At 39.2% G+C, this 16,239-nt stretch overlaps 1 protein-coding gene across 1 annotated transcript in view; it reads left to right on the top strand.

Moving 5' to 3' along the window:
- Positions 1 to 91: 91 nt before the first annotated feature.
- SLC45A2 (solute carrier family 45 member 2) overlaps positions 92 to 16,239 on the top strand; it is a 64,317-nt gene continuing 48,169 nt past the window's right edge. The window contains exons 1-2 of the mRNA XM_051989499.1: positions 92 to 1,811; positions 2,631 to 2,810. Of these exons, the coding sequence (XP_051845459.1) occupies positions 1,427 to 1,811; positions 2,631 to 2,810 (565 nt within the window). The 5' untranslated portion in view covers positions 92 to 1,426. The remainder of the gene's footprint in view (positions 1,812 to 2,630; positions 2,811 to 16,239) is intronic.

Raw genomic sequence — 16,239 nt, 5'->3', positions numbered from 1 at the left:
TTCAGTGATGCCTTAAGACAAAAATAGAAAAAATCCAGGGCCCATCATCAAGTCTAATTTGTACCTGGAGCACCTTCCCTCTTTGAGAAGCAACTGAGCAAAAAAAAAAAAAAAAAAAAAAAAAAAAAAAAAAAAAACCCTACTTCATAAATACACAAAAAGGAATTTAAAGGTTTTCCTTAGCACCCTCCACCACAGTCTACCTAATTGTATATCATAGAGACATTTCCCTAACACCTGCAGGTGTTCTCCACTATCTCCACTGATTCTTTCAAGAGCAATGAAAATCTTCCCCTCTGCTTCTTCCTTGTGTGTTTCTAACTAGTGAATCACTTTCCTTTATGTCTTCCTGCCCCCATCTACTTTTGCTTTTTTTAGACTGCTCTTCCAACTTCCCCACTAATCTCTACTCAATAAAGGTTGAAAACACAATTGAGCCATATGTCATCCCTCTATCTTGAACTGGAAAAACCCAATGTTCATTGTCATGAGAAAAACTTGGAGAAAGCACTTCACCAAATACAAAGATTTAGTTCTCCAGCCATAATTCAGTGGTTGCCGTGGAGATTATGGAAGAAGGTGATGGATTTTAGGGAATACCATCTACTTTATTTTATTGTTAGTTATCTCTGCTGCCCTTTGTTATTAGGAAGTACCAATTTTCTAATGTTTCCCCAACATTTAGTCAATTTAGTAACCATAACTTTGAAGCCAATTAGGGCAAACAGAAACCTTACATCTTGATACTGGGCATCATGATGCTGCTGTATATGGCATTGTACCTCAACAGAGATGCTGTTGTTTCAGGTAAGTGAACTTCATGATCTAGCCAGGCAAAAATAATTTTTGCATATTATTGTGAAATGGTAATAATTTGTTTTATCCTTTAAATGGATTTTGATCAAAACAGATCATATCTCCCAGGCTATGAGAAAGCTGTTATTTGGGAGTGACAAGTTCTAGAGCTTTGATAGTTCTTGATAATATTTACTACATCAGGAAACTCTGAAGTTAGGAAAACTAATCCACTGTTTTTTTTTAAGGTCTCTTCAACACAAAGATAGCTTTAGGAAAAATATTTTTTTGGTGGAGGGAGGTTTCTGCATTTTGAGTAATATTTTTAATTGAGAAATGACTAAGAAAATTAAAGAAAACCTTTCTCAGACTGTTCAAACATTCCAAGGAGCCAGAGGGGACTCATTGCTCTAATCTCCGTCATGCTTTCCCACTCCCCCTCCCTTCTTCCTTGATCATAACTTGTGATCTTGGAGGCATGAAAGAATTTGAGCCCTTCCCCCCTCCTGAGCATCTCCTCCTACTACTTCCTAGCCAGCCAGGACCCATGTCAAAAAGGGTCTGTTGTGCAAAACTTTGAGCTACTCCCAGGAGGTGGTGGTATTGTAGGGAGGAACTTTATTTTCCAGGCATGAGTGACAGCAGTAGGCAGACTAGGATTCAAAAGTACACATCCCTAGCTAAATTTGGCGTCTTTGACCATACTGAATCCCCTAGAAGATCTACAGGCAGACTTATCATGCATAGCATGGCTATGTTTGGCAGGGAATTTTGCTATGCTGTAGAAGCTGCTTATGTGACCCCAGTGCTGCTCACTGTGGGCCTGCCCAAAAGTCTATATAGTATGGTTTGGCTCATTAGTCCCATCTTAGGCTTCATGCTGCAACCAGTAGTGGGATCAGCCAGTGACCACTGTAAATCCAGTTGGGGCAAACGGAGGCCCTACATCTTGACACTGGGCATCATGATGCTGTTGGGTAAGGCATTGTACCTCAACGGGGATGCTGTCATTTCAGGTAAGTGAACTTTATGATCTAACTAGGTAAAAATAAATTGGTATCTTATTGTGAAATGGTAATAATTTGTTTTATCCTTTAAATGGGTTTTGTTCAGAACAGATCACATCTCCCAGGCTATGAAAAAGCTGTTGTTTAAGGTGACAAGTTCTAGAGCTTTGAAAGTTCTTGATAATGTTAAATGCATCAGGAAATTTCCACTTAGAAAATTATGTGTATAAATCCTAAATAGAATTATCAATTGAGTTTTCCTTTTAACTTATTTTGTCATTGACTCTACCCATCTAAATAATTGAATCAAATACGTATTTTCAGCCAATCAATATAAACACAAAATTAATAACCACTGTCATTTAAATTAGAGACAAGACAAAGCTGGCAGAGTACAAAAATGTTAATCCAAGGAGGAATTTTTGCAAAGTCAAACTTCTGCAATAGGTCTATGTCCTTTGCCCTAATCATTAAGATGCAGTTTGAAATGTATTTTGTTAAATGTTTCATACAATGTTAAAATTGGAAGGAAGCTTACAGGACTAGTCCACCCCCTCACTTTTAAGGGAAATAGTTGGAGACTAGAGTAGTACAAGTCCAAGACCACACACTAGCAGAACTGAGACTCAGTAGTGGATAAAAAATTTCATAAAGAAAGGATTGAAAGATGTAAAAACAGGACATATCACTGCAGCTATTCAGCTAGATGACAGGTTGCCTCAGTAGGTATTTTAAATGAAAGTAAGACCATGGCAATCCTGCTGGATTGTATAAAATATCCTTTGCTGAAACTAAGTGGTTGGAGAAATATTTTTGTTTCTTTTTCAGCTATGATTACAAAGCCAAGCAAAAAACTGACTGACTGGGCCATAAGCATCACCATGCTGGGCGTAGTGCTCTTTGACTTTGCAGCTGACTTTATTGATGGCCCCATCAAAGCTTATTTGTTTGATGTTTGCTCCCATCAGGATAAAGAGAAGGGTCTCCATTACCACGCATTTTTCACAGGTATGGCATGAAAGTGCTTTCCTTTTTTTTTTTTTTTTTCTTTTATTCTTCCATAAAGGGGAGGAGCTTTGTGGGAGAAGAAAATAAAGTGTGGTTTCAGTTTTCTTTCTTGGCTTTGTTAATCTTTTTGAATGAATAGATCAGTTGATCTGGTGCCACTATCACGAGGGCCTTGTCTTCAGATCCATTTTTCTGGAGAAGGTCAACTTGTGACTAGGGCTGTCAGATTTTCCGGAAGGAGAATGATACAAGGAAATCCATAAATCATATTTTTAATGAAATGAACAAAAACCTTCAGCTTTTTACATATGTTGCATACAGGTATAATGTTTTCAGATTTCTATTTGGATAAACAGCATGTAAAACTTCCATACTTTAAGAAGAATACGGGCATACAACTTGCTTATTTGAAATCCAGGACTGTTCTTCCTTTTGGGAGGTGGATAGTATCTTTGCTCTCCTTTTTTCCTCGGTTCTGGGTCATGGAAAATAGAAAACTTTATGTAGAATATTCTGGTCACATCATTCATCTCAGTGATACTTCTTTTGTACTAGGCAGTAATTAAGGGTTGAGAAATAATCATTTTGTAAGGAGGACATGTTCAGTTTTGTCTTCAGGTTTAATGACCTGAAAAGTTGTAAAAACATTGACAGAGATTCCAATATATATTAATTGTATGCCATAATTTTTTACCAGCTTCTGCTGATCAGGAAAAATGTTCCAATGGTAATAATAATCAAGAAGCATTTATTAAGGAGCTTGTTGTACGAGGTTGAGGTGGGGGTAGTAATAGGGAGTAGACATAGAGGAACCCTGGCAGAAATATAAGATATTCCATGCCTACAAGAAATTTATAGTCTATTTAAGGAGATTCAATTCAATTAAACAAACTTTTATGAAATGATTACTTTGTTCTAGGCACTGCTGATTTATGACATTCGTGCATGACATAGTTAAATCACACTATTTTGTTATTCAGTCCTTTTCAGTTGTGTCCAAGTATTCATGATCCCATTTGGGGTTTTCTTGGCAAAGATACTGGGATGGTTTGCCATTTCCTTCAGATCACTTTACATATGAGGAAACTGAGGCAGTCAAGGTTAAATGACTTGCCCAGAATCATATAGCTAGTGTCTGTAGTCATATTTGAATTCAAGAACATGAGTCTTCTTGATTCCAAACAGAACACTCTGTTTTTGAATTAACTAAAAATTTAATGTCCTGGTGGTTAATCTAGTAATCAAAGAGTCATAACTAATTCAGAGCTTTGCCTGAAGGGCTGAGGAAGGAAGGAGGCTGGAAAAACGGCTGGAGTTGGTATACTGGGTCTTTTTGATCTACAAAAAGATAATAATTAAATCCTTTCCAGAAAAGGAGAAATTACAGAGAGAAAGAGGGTTTGAGGCAGAATTCTGATAGATCCATGCTTAGAAGCCAGAAAGAAAAGGATGACTCAGAATGGAGACTAAGAATATAAAAATGGGGATAAAAAGTTTCTAGGAGGAGGTACTGGCCAGCAAAGTCAAATACTGAAGAAAGCTCAAGAGGATGAGAACTGAGAAAAGGTTGTTGGACTTAAGTAGTGAGGAAAGACATCCCTGATAACCTTAGCTAGAACAGTTTCAATCTGAAGCCTGATTATAAGGGTTTAAGAAGAAAGAAGAAGAAAAAACAATGAATTCAATGTTTTTTTTTTCTTTTTCATTTAATTTTTTTCAATTAGCATTTATTTTATCATCTTCCTTTTCTCTATTCCAGTTGGGCAAAAACAAAACAATAAACAACCCCTATAACAAATATGTATAGACAAGCAAAGCAAATTCCCATATTGGACATGTACACAAATGTATGTCTCAATCTGCATCTTAAATCTCCCATCTTTCTGTCAGAAGGTAGATAATCTGTTCAGCCTTAAAGATTAGAAAACCTGGGTAGGGAGGGAACGAATTGTTAAAGAAGCAACTTCTTCAGAGGAAATGGGATGTAATAGATCAAAAGCACAAGTGAAATAGTTGACTTTGGTCAGAAGGACTCTTTTGAAACTGAGGAGAAGAAGAGAGAATGTGGGACAACATTCAAGAAATTCAAATTATAGAATTATGAAAGAGGGAATTTATGATGATTCATCACAACTTTCTCTGTAAACTATAAGTGAGGTCCTCTGAGATTAGAGGGGGAAAGAAGATTGTAGTAGTGTTTTGAGAACAGAAGAGGTTTGGAACAGAAACTGAAGGAAGTGTGACAGGTAGTAAATCAATTGGTTTGCATCAGTGAGGACCAACTTAAGATAATAAATGTTTTTAGTGGACTCGGCATGGCAGTTTCCTCCAGCATCAGGAGAATAAGAATAAAAAGATGGCCAATAGGAATAATGCAGGGTTGAAATTTTTAAGGAAATGACTAGTGATGGGATAAGGGGGCAAAGGATTTGAAAGTCAGTAACACTGTAAAATTGAACTATATGATTATAGCATCAAGATAGAAGAGAAAGGAAAGTGAGATCAAACAGGGAAGGAGATTAACTGAAGATTGTGATGAGGATGAAAAATAGGTTTAGAAGAGATAAACTGCAGCACAGATGGAATAATAGGAGATTATGGTTAGAGAAATTTGTGAGTTCTGGATTTTTGAGACTAAAAATTTGATCATAATGAAGTCAAATGTATTCTCATATGTGTCCATGACTCTAGTCACGGTGATGAGATTAGTGGTATGAGTGAGGAGGTGTGAGAATTGGGGTGGGAAATTCCCTCTGGTCAGAGGCTCAGATCCTATGCAAAAGAATTCACAAACCCGAAATCTGTGTAGCAAAAAAAAATTTATTGGCACTGAGAAGCCAGCTTACTAGGAAGACAGATTTCTTAGTAGGCAAAAGGTCCTGTTAGGAAGATAGCAAATGTTAAAACTAAAAAGAGAATATCTTTACCAATGGGCAAAGTTAAGGCATCTATTAAGATGTTTGCAAAGATATCTGGGAATGTAGCCCTAGATGTAGTGTGGCTTGCTTTGATCTTTGGCCTGGAGATGGGGACCAACTCCTGAGAAATTCATTTTCATTTCAACTTAAAATTGAATGAGATCACTTAACTGGGAGAGTTGTTTGTGGCAATTCAATGGAGGGTGATTGATCTCCAATTGAATGAAACCACTTAACTGGGAGTTTGCAGGCTTCTGGGCCCCGCAAAAGATTTCAGTTTATGTCATCCCCCACCAAGCAGTCCCCCAATTCATTTGGGTAACAGGACAAAAGTCTCATCTTCTGTAATTGCTTCAAGCTGGACAAGGGGCGTAGATTTATCCCTAAGTTCATTGGAGGTTCAAACCAGGAGGGGAAGTGCAAGATATGAAGACAGCAGCAGTTAAGGGGTGTTGTGTGTCCCAGTCAGTCATCCCATGATCTCCAGGCTGAAGGAATAATTAGAAGTTCATAGCTTGAAGCCTAGAAGAAACAAATCTCAGGAGCAGATTAAAAGTGGAGTGTTATCCAGGGTAGAGATGGTAATGTTTGGGAATGGGGCTTTTGCAAAAAAAAAAAAAAAAAAATGCATCAGGTCCCATCTGTGGGCCACCTGGAGGATGCTGATGTTCCACCCAACAATCCTGAACGCCCCCCACTGCCCCAAAGCTCCCTAGCTGAAAGGCTAGAAAAGAGAAAATGCTAGGAGTAAAGTTCTCATCATTGGAGTGAGAAAAAGGTAGAAGAGTGAGAGTGAGAGAAAGAAGGATGCAGACAATTTCACCCTTTTTTCTCTAGTGTGTTCTGAGAAGTAAAAATTGGACTATTTGTTGCTTTGTAAGGAGCTAGGTAGGCCAAAGTGAGGTATGATTTCTTTTAGCAAGCACTTTGATACCTCCTGAGCCTTCTCTGTCCTGCTGGGAAAAGCTTCTACCCAATTAGTAAAGATGTTAACAAAACCGAAAGCTTTTTGAAACCCCCTGCAAGGGGGCATTTGCATAAAAACTATTTGCCCATCTTCCTTTGGGTATGTGATCCTTATCTGAACAGGCTTCAGGAGAGGGGGTGGGAGAGAGGGGGGGTTTAACAGCTTCTTCAGTATTTACTTGGCCAAATTGGGCAGACCTGCCTGACTGTTTCTCCCAGCTTGTGACCAGTGAAGCGTTTCACTAGGGATTGAAGAGTATTTCTTCCCAGGTGTGTAGCCTGATGAAGACCAAAGATCAGTTTCCACTGACTTGCCTCTGGGATTAAGAGTTGGTTTAAGGGTGTTTGAAACCAGCCAGAAAGAGAAAGGATATATTCCCTTTCTTCTACTTTTCCTGTGAACTATAGGAAGGGGTATAAGAAGCAGAGATCTGGGGAATTAAAGGTGCCATAGTCAGGGGTAAATGGGCAGCAATTTTAGCAGCTGAATCTGCAAACCTATTCCCCTTGTCCTGAAGCTAATCTCCTTTCTGGTGTTCTTTACAAAATATGACTGAAACCTCTCTGGGTTTGTAGACAGCTTGCATTAACTGTAGAATTTCTCCTGCATATTTAATGGGAGAATTTTTTGCTGTCAAAAGACCCCTCTCTCTCATCTAGCCCTATAAGCATGCAAAAGAGGAAAGGCATATTTTGAGTCAGTATGGATGTTCACTCTCATTCCCTCCCCCAATTCCAAAGCCCTGTTAAGGGTAATGAGTTCAGCCTTCTGGGCAGAAGTCCCAGGAAGCAGTGGCTTAGCTTCTAGGGTGCCATTGAGAGTCACCACAGAATATTCTGCCTTTCCCCATTTTCAAGAAAGCTCACTCCATCTGTAAACCATTCGCTATCTTGGTTGTCAAGAGGAATGTCCCTCAAGTCAAGTCGACTGGAGTAGACAGCATCTAAAGCTTCCTCACAATTATGAATGATGCCTCCCCCCACCAGGTGGTGTCAGGGAGCAAAATGGCAAGATTAAGAGTTTGGCACACCTAGAGAGTCAGGTCAGGGGTGTCCAGCAGGAGAGCCTGATATCTATTAAGCCCCCTCCCTCCCCACCAGCAAGCCACTGATGCCCTTTGGCTTCTAAAATGCTCTGAACCTGGTGTGGGGTTAAAGCCTCTAATGGCTGTCCCAGGGTGAGTTCTGAGGCTTCTTTAATTAGAAGGGCCATAGCAGTCACTGCTCTGAGGCAGGAGGGCCATTCTAGGGAAACCGAGTCTAGTTCCTTTAAGAAGTAAATGACAGGTCTGGGGTCAGGTCCCAGAGCCTGAGTTAAGACCCCCAGGGCCTGGCCCCTTTTTTCATCCACATACAGAGTGAAAGGCTTTTCTAAGTTGGGTAGGGTCAGGGCAGGGGCAGAGGTCAGTTTGGCTTTCAGGGTTTTAAAAGCCTTGGCTTGATCAGGTCCCCATTCAAGGGGAAGATTATCAGGCCCTTGAATCGAATCATAGAGAGGCTTGACAATAATCCCAAAATTAGGAATCCAGATCCTGCGGAAACCAGCCATGCCGGGGAAAATGAATAGCTGCTTCTTTGAGGCAGGGTCTTGAAGAGAGAAAATGATCTATTTTCTCTCCTCAGGGAGAGGTGGGGGTGAGATTGTGGCCCAAATATTTGACCGACTGGTGGACAATGTGGGCTTTGGGTAAGGAGACCTTGTAGCCCCTCGAGGCTAGAAAATGTAGGGTTTTGATGGCAGCATTTAGGAACTCCTCTTTGATGGAACTGTAGATGAAAATATCCACATATTGGATGAAACTGCTGCTAAGCAGCTCCAATTCCATTAAATCTTTAGCTAGTGTTTGATGTGTGAACCATATCGGAAACCTTGGGGCAAAACTGTCCAAGTTAGTTGGTGGGGAAATTCCCCTGGCTTTGCCCATTTAAAAGCAAAGAGGAATTGTGAGCTTTTATGCAAAGGTATACAAAAGAAAGCATCTTTAAGGTCTAGGGTGCAAAACCATTTTGTGTCCCCTGGAATCTGAGTAAGGATTGTATAAGGATTAGGCACTATAGAGTGAATTGGAATGGTGGCTTCATTGCCCTGAGGTCTTGTACCAAGCAAAACTCTCCATTAGATTTTCTAACAGAAAGAATTGGAATATTGCAGGGAGACTCATAGGGAACTAGAAGTTTCTACTTAAGAAATTTCTCAATCAGAGGTTGCAATTCCTCCCTAGTCTCTGGCTTTATTGGCTATTGACATTTATGGGGAAATACATACAACTTATACCTACAGCTTAATTAAGGCTGGGGTGACATGGGAGGCCTTCCCAGGAATTCCCTGTTCCCAGACAGAAGAATCTAGTTTCTCCCAGATTTTAGAGGACATATAGGAGAGTTTTGGGAGCAGCACAAAAAGGTCACCTGGAGGTCTGAGAAGAGAAAATTTGGTGCCCAATTTTGCCATTAAATCACGACCCAATAAGGGAGCAGGATAGGAGGGAATAATAAGAAACAAGCGTTTAAATGATAGGTCACCAAGCTGGCAAGGCAGAGGAGAGGAATCAAGACAGTTCTTAAGTTCCCCTGCAATCCCTCTTTTGGGGGAAGGAGTAAGAGAGATCAGAGTTCCAGATCGAGAGTAAAGACATCCCCCTCATAGCAAAAAAGAAATGCAATTGTCTTACTGGCCATATTTGGGGATAGCCAGGGTTCTGATGTTGTGGTGGAGTGAGAGGGAGCTTGACCAAGCCCCAAACTCCTTCTGGAGAGCAGAACATTGATGGGGCAGCTTGTCTCCTGTAGGCAGTTCCTCCTCCAGTGCCCCTCCTGCTTGAGTTCAGGACAAGGACTGGGGAGTTTCCTCAAACAGTTTCCATGATACCTAGAGCATAAAACCTCTATAGTTCCTGGAAATGTCAGCAGCCAAGAGTAGGGACTTTTCTCCAACTCTCGCTTTAAATCTGTTGTCTCTCTCCTCAGCTGCAGTGTGATCCCTATCATTAAAGACTCCAACAATTGTTTGTAATAGAGGAGGTGGAGAAGTTTGAGGGCCCATAGCTGGCTCCTGCAGCTTCCTCTGTATATCTGGAGCAAATTGTTTAATATTAACATCTCCCCAGGACAGTTGAAGAAGAGCATTGGCCTTAGACCCCTCAAAAAGTTGGGTGGGGTCCTCAGAGTAATGGTCTGGGAGAGATTTGACATTGAAAGAGTTACTTCTGCTCTGAGTGTCCCTCCCTGAGAGTCTGCTGCTTCTTCCAGGGGGCAGAGGTTAAAATCAGTATCCTGAGGTGGAGAAAAAAGGCTGGGAGTCTCAGAATCTGGTTCAAGTGAGGGAGATAGAGTTAAAAAGATATTATCAGACATAAGGTCCTGTTCTGGAAGGGATTCAGAAGTCTCCTGATAAGGACTGCATAGGGATTCTAGAGGAGTAGGAAGGAGGGAGTTTGATTTCCTTCTAGCAAATTTAAGCAAAATTAAATCCTGCAATGCTGTTTTAATTTAAATTTTTTAGTTTTGAGATATCTCAAACTGAATTTGTCTCTGTTTTTTAAGGAAAGATCCTTAGAAACAGAGGTGTTCTGTCCCATTTTGTCACACGCCTTAGTTTCCCTGATTCTAGAGCTCCTCCTCCTTCTCTAGGCGCCCCTAGAAATGGAGAGATGACAAAGTGCTCCCTAATTAAGGGGACTTTTGTCAGAGAATGCAGGAATTCATTTCAGGCATCCCTGAAAAAATTCTGCTTGAGCTTAGAGCTCTAATGACTCAAATCTTCCCAGGTATTTGAGTGTCCTAGCTATAGAATAGACAGCAAAAAAAAGGCTTTATCACTTCCAGATTCTCTGGGATTTCTGGTCAGGGAACCAAAATGATGATGTTAGTGGTAGTAGTGAGGAAGTGCAAAAATTGGGAAGGGGAATCCCCTCTGGTTGGAGGCGCAGGTCCAATGTGAAAGAATTCGAAAATCCAAAATCTGGGGCAAAAAAGGATTTATTGGCACTGAGAAGCCAACTTGCTAGGAAGACAGACTTAGTGGACAAAAGGTTCTGTTAGGAAGATAGCAATGGTTAACACTGAGAAAAGAATATTCACCAGTGGACAAAGTCTGTTAAGCCATCTGCAAAGATATCTCTGGGCATGTAGTCCTAGATATATTGGGGCTTGCTTTGATCTTTGGCCTGGAGATGGGGACCTACTCCTGAGAGACTGATTTTCAATTCAATTTAAAATTGAATGAGATCACTTAACTGGGATTTTGAGCCATTGAGAGTTGTTTGTGGCAATTCAAAGGAGGGTGATTGATCAAGATCTCCAATTGAATGAAACCACTTAATTGGGAGTTTGCCAGCTTCCAGGCCCCCCAAAAGATCTCAGTCTATGTTAACAGGATATGAAGCTGATAAACCAGGAATCCAAAATGTTTGAGGAGATATAAGCATATTCAGCAAAGCCCCAGAGTAAAGAAAGGAATTGGGGTGAAGATTGTGGGCTGGCCTGTCTTAAGTAAAATGGGACAATGAAGAAGATAATGTATAGATAGTCCCAGAATCTTGATCAAGTGATATAAATATACTGATGGAATGAACTTCAAAAGAAGAAAGGTTGCCAAGTGATGGTGGTGGGAGACGAAGGAAATGGCATGGAGACACATGAACTATATATACCCTACATCCTGTAGAGGATGGCCAGGGATGTAGTGTCTTCTGGGAGAGGTCAGGTTTCTCTGATTACTAAAAAATAGAAACTGAGAGAAAGAGCAGTTAATTAGCAATAGAATGGAGACTAAGTTGCAAAACAAGAGCCTGCTGGCTTTGGGAAAGGAGCCTCATAGGAAATTCCCTATGGATCCCTAAGGATCCAATTAGTGTGTAGAAGAGGAAATATAGACCTGCATTGAGTCATTCATTTTGGCTACCTCAGCGTATAATGATGATCAGAGTGGGGATTAAAGTCGTTTCGAATAAGATGTAGAATATGATGAGTTCTTGTCAATGAATAAGTGGGTCCACTTCAAAGAGGAAAATAAAAAACAAAGAAAAACTTCCCCAAAACCTAAGTTAGCCTAGACTGGAGTGAACATCCTTGCCAGATTGTGAGTTTCTTATTGGGGAGTGGGGAGAGGGGCTTATGAGGTTGTAAGATTCTGACTTCTGACTGTATGAAGTCTAAAATATTGATGTACAAGGCATTTGTTCCTCACCAAATATCTTGTTGCCACCTCATATCAAATAGAAAAGCATTTTGTTCAAAGTAATTATTTTCAGATTTCAGGGATGCCCAAGTTTGTAGCCAATCATGTCTAGACTTGCTTCTTTTCCCTGAAAGGTTCTGGGAAGCACTGCCTGAGTGAGGACACGATCCAGCACAGTGAGGCACTTGTTTACTGAAAGTCTGACTTTCCTCTGATGTTCAAAGGAGTAAATTTAACAAACTGCATTGCTGGAACTTTCCCCACAGTGATATATAACAGCACTTAAGCTGTGTCCAGAAAACAATTTCATTTCAAAGGGTGAAGGTAGAGTGCATTATGGGGAAATGATGTGTTTAATAAATATATGCCACAATCAACTCTTCATTTTCCAATAGGTAATCTGCTTGGTTAACCAATCTGCTTAATTATGTTAATCCCTTTACTCTTCACTCCTCTGGCCTGCCTCCATGTTATCAGTTTGCTGAGGCATGAGAAATGAGGTGAGAGATTCCCAGGCTGGTGGGAATTTTTGCTAAAGGTTTTTTTGCTAAAGAATTTGCAGTCCTGGTCTGCAGACAAGGTTTGTGGCAAAATGTAATGTTCTCTTGTTGGGTTTTCTTGGGGTCTTTGGGAGCAGCTTGTTCAGTTCAGTAATCACCACACAAATAGCCAGGGGTTAAAGTTCATTTTTATTTATTGTTTCTTTCAAAGTCTTGTCTCCTTTTCTGGGGCCCGGTTAGGTTTCTTAGAGGCCTATCTCTCTCCTTGGTTCTAAGAACTTGAGCTCCCGCCTCTCTTCTCTGCCCTCTGAATCTCTCCAAATGAATCCTGGCTGAGGGTCCTAGTTTATATGATCTACACTGAGTATAAACCAATCATTATATCACTAGGAAACCATTATATGTTGTAGGATTAAATCAATGCTAAACTAGATTTAACCATTGTCTCCTCAATTCCACTTAGTACCTTGTAAGCATCCTTTGTTTCAAGTTCAGAGTTCTGACCCATAACAGCAAAAAAAATGGGTTTATTACACTGAGAAACAACTTCTCAGTGGTCTCTTCCAAAAGGAATTTAGCAAAGATAGGTTTTTAGCAAAGATGAATTTATACCGAGAAACAACTTCCTCAGTGGGCTAAATCCTGGAAGGAATTTTAGCAAAGGTTTGGGGTTCAGTCATCTTTTATTAGCCTTCTATAGTTTGAGGCTAGGGAGATTAAGGGCTAATTTTCAAATCAATAAAGGGTGGTGATTGTTTCCCAGACCAAAGTGATTATCAGATCAATGGGAGTGGCAGATTCTGATGGGAAACAGATAACTTTCCCAAAGGAGATTCAGGTAGGTAGGGATCATTTTTAGGAATTTCCCCAGGCCAGGGGGCCCACCCTCACAAAGATTGGGGAGGCACAGAGTCTTTATTACATCAAGTTGATATGTGTTCAGAAGATACAGATTTGTTTTAATATCAAATTAGACCAACCGAATAAGAAAGCTCTGCTATATCTTATGAGTTCCATCCAGAGTCACTCTTTTTACCTTGCAGATTTGTTGAGAGGATCAAATGGGGTGTAAGATATGAGAAAGTGCTTTGAAAACTGTAAAATGCTATATAAATGTAAGATTTTAATGTTAGCAAAATTTATATTTATATCTATATATACATACATATATAATAGGTTTTTTACATACAAAGATAGTTTTCATCATTCATTATTGCAAAATCTTGTGTTCCAAATTTTTCTCTCTCCCTCCTCACCTCCTCTTTCCCCTAGAAAGCAAGTAATCCAATATAGATTAAACATGTGCGATTCTTCTAAACGTATTTCCACATTTACCTCATGTTAGCAGTAGTTTCTAACAAGAACAAAAGCCTCAGGAAAAATGCTTTAGCAACTATTCTTCACTGCTTTATATTAGTAACTCTTACATTAGTAAATCCTCAAATCTTGAGGTTAGCACTATATAGAAGAGTTATCACAGATCATAGTTACAAATTTTTCTTTGGACTTCATAGCAGCTCTCTGTGCATCACTGCCTGGATGAAATTGTTGTCGAGGCATTTGAACTGCATCCTACCTTTCATGACCCCATTTATGGTTTTTCTTGGTAAAGATATTGGAGTGCTTTGCCACTTCCTTCATCAGCTCATTTTACAGATGGGGAAACTGAGGCAACAGGATTAAGTGATTTGTCCACCATCACATAGCAAGTCTGTGTCTAAGGCCAGATTTGAATTTGGGAAGATGAGTTCTTCTGAGTCCATCCCTAGAATTCTGTGCACTATGGTGTTACCCAGCTTCCCTGGGATGAAATTAAACAGAAAGTATTACATAATTCAATGTTCCATGGGAACATTGAGTTCAAACCTTAGCTGCGATTTAATTCACCTTTCCTCCCATTTTATAGATGAGGAAAGTGAGATCCAGGGAGGCGAGGTAACTTTCTAAAAGTCACAGAGGTAGTATAGTAGCAGAGCTGGGACTCAAATCCACATACTCTATCCAATGCTTTTTTTCACTGCATCATATTGTCTCCTACTAAATCTTGAACTGATCTTTCCTTCTCTGGTATATCCTTCCTCAACAAATTTATTCAAGACAAATGAATATCAAGCTTGTTTTTGAGCACTTTTAGGGAAGAAGAGGGCAGCTGGGTGGCACAGTGGGTAGAATGTTGGGCATGGAGACAGGAAGACTCATTTTCCCAAATTCAAATCTGGTTTTAGATACTTAGTAGTTGTACAACACTGGGCAAGCATCCTGTTTACCTCAGTTTCCTCAGCTAAGAAAACTCCAAATGAGGTCACAAAGTATTGGACAAGTTTGAAATACCGAACAACAACAAAAAGGAAGGCGACCCCTTTACTCCCTTTGGTAAGCCATGGATTGTATTGAATTGAATCTTCTCTGTTCCATTTTTGTATGCCATGTCTCTTGTACAACTGCTCATTAGTAATACATTGCAACCTATTCACATTCATCTCTTCGTTGCCCTTTAGTTAACCTATAATATAATTTTTCAGGGGCAAGTATTCCATGAATCAATGATATCACATCTTTGGAAGACTGTGTTAAAAACTGGAACTTTCAAGGAGAAACTTGAGATAATTAAAAACATTGTAAAATTTCCCAAAGAAAATCCAGCCTCTTTCTTCCTTCTGTTCTATTCTAAGTCTAACTTATCCATCATAATGTTTGCCAAAGACACATGTACTTAATGAGGAGCTCTATGCATTGTCCAACTAACCACATATCATAGCTTGGAAAATAGTATTTCTTCATCCACGTGGTTTTTCCTGTGAAGATAGACTGAATTCTTATGAATGACTGTGGGATTTTATATAGAGGAATTTATAATGTTCTGGAACTTGAAGCAGATCACATAACATGCAAATACAAACATGTAAAAGGCTCAACTATTTGTAATATGTAGACTCTATACTCTGCTTCCTCTAAAAATGTAGTGAAGACATTTGGTGAATGTATGATGAATTCATTGCTTGCTATTATTAATTTTTAATTTTCATTATTTTATTTATTTATTATTAATTATATTATTGTAATTATCATAGATTTATTATATAATTACAATTAATAATTAATTAATGAGAATATTTATTATTTAATTATTATTAATCATTAAAGTTAACTTGGAGTTTCTTCTTTCAAAGAACCCTGTATGTTTTTATCTATGTAAGGGAGACATTTTATTTATAAAGCTTTTTTTATTCTTAAAAAATATATAAAGATAGTTTTCAACATTCACCCTTGCAAAGCCTTGTGTTCTAAATTTTTCTCCCTTCCCTCCCCCCATCCTTCTCCTAGACAGCAAGTAATCCAATTTAGGTTAAACATTTTCAGTTCTTTTATACATATTTCCACATTTATCATGCTGCACAAGAAAAATAGGATCAAAAATGAAAAAAATGAAAAAAAAAAGTTGAAAATATTATGTTGTGAACTACACTCAATCCCCATAGTTCTCACTCTGGATGCAGATGGCTCTCTCCATCATAAATGTATTGGAATTGTCCTAACTCACCTTAATGTTGAAAAGAGCCATGTCCATCAGAGGTGATCATCAAATAATCTTATTGTTGCTTTGTACAATGTTCTCTTGGTTCTACTTACTTCACTTAGTATCACTTCATGCAATCTCTTACAGAATATTTCATTATATTCATCTATCATAACTTATCCAACTGATAGGCATCCACTTAGTTTCCAGTTCCTTGTCACTACAAAAAGGGCTGCTACAAATATTTTGCACATGTGGGTCCTTTTCCATCTTTTATGATCTCTTTTGGATACAGGCCCAGTAAAGACACTGCTGATTCAAAGGGTATAGTTTGGGCATAGTTCCAAAT

This window comes from Antechinus flavipes, chromosome 1 (genome assembly GCF_016432865.1).
Source record: "Antechinus flavipes isolate AdamAnt ecotype Samford, QLD, Australia chromosome 1, AdamAnt_v2, whole genome shotgun sequence".
Taxonomy (NCBI): domain Eukaryota; kingdom Metazoa; phylum Chordata; class Mammalia; order Dasyuromorphia; family Dasyuridae; genus Antechinus; species Antechinus flavipes.
The sequence above is the reverse complement of the archived record's forward strand: the minus strand, read 5'-3'. Positions and strand labels throughout refer to the sequence as shown.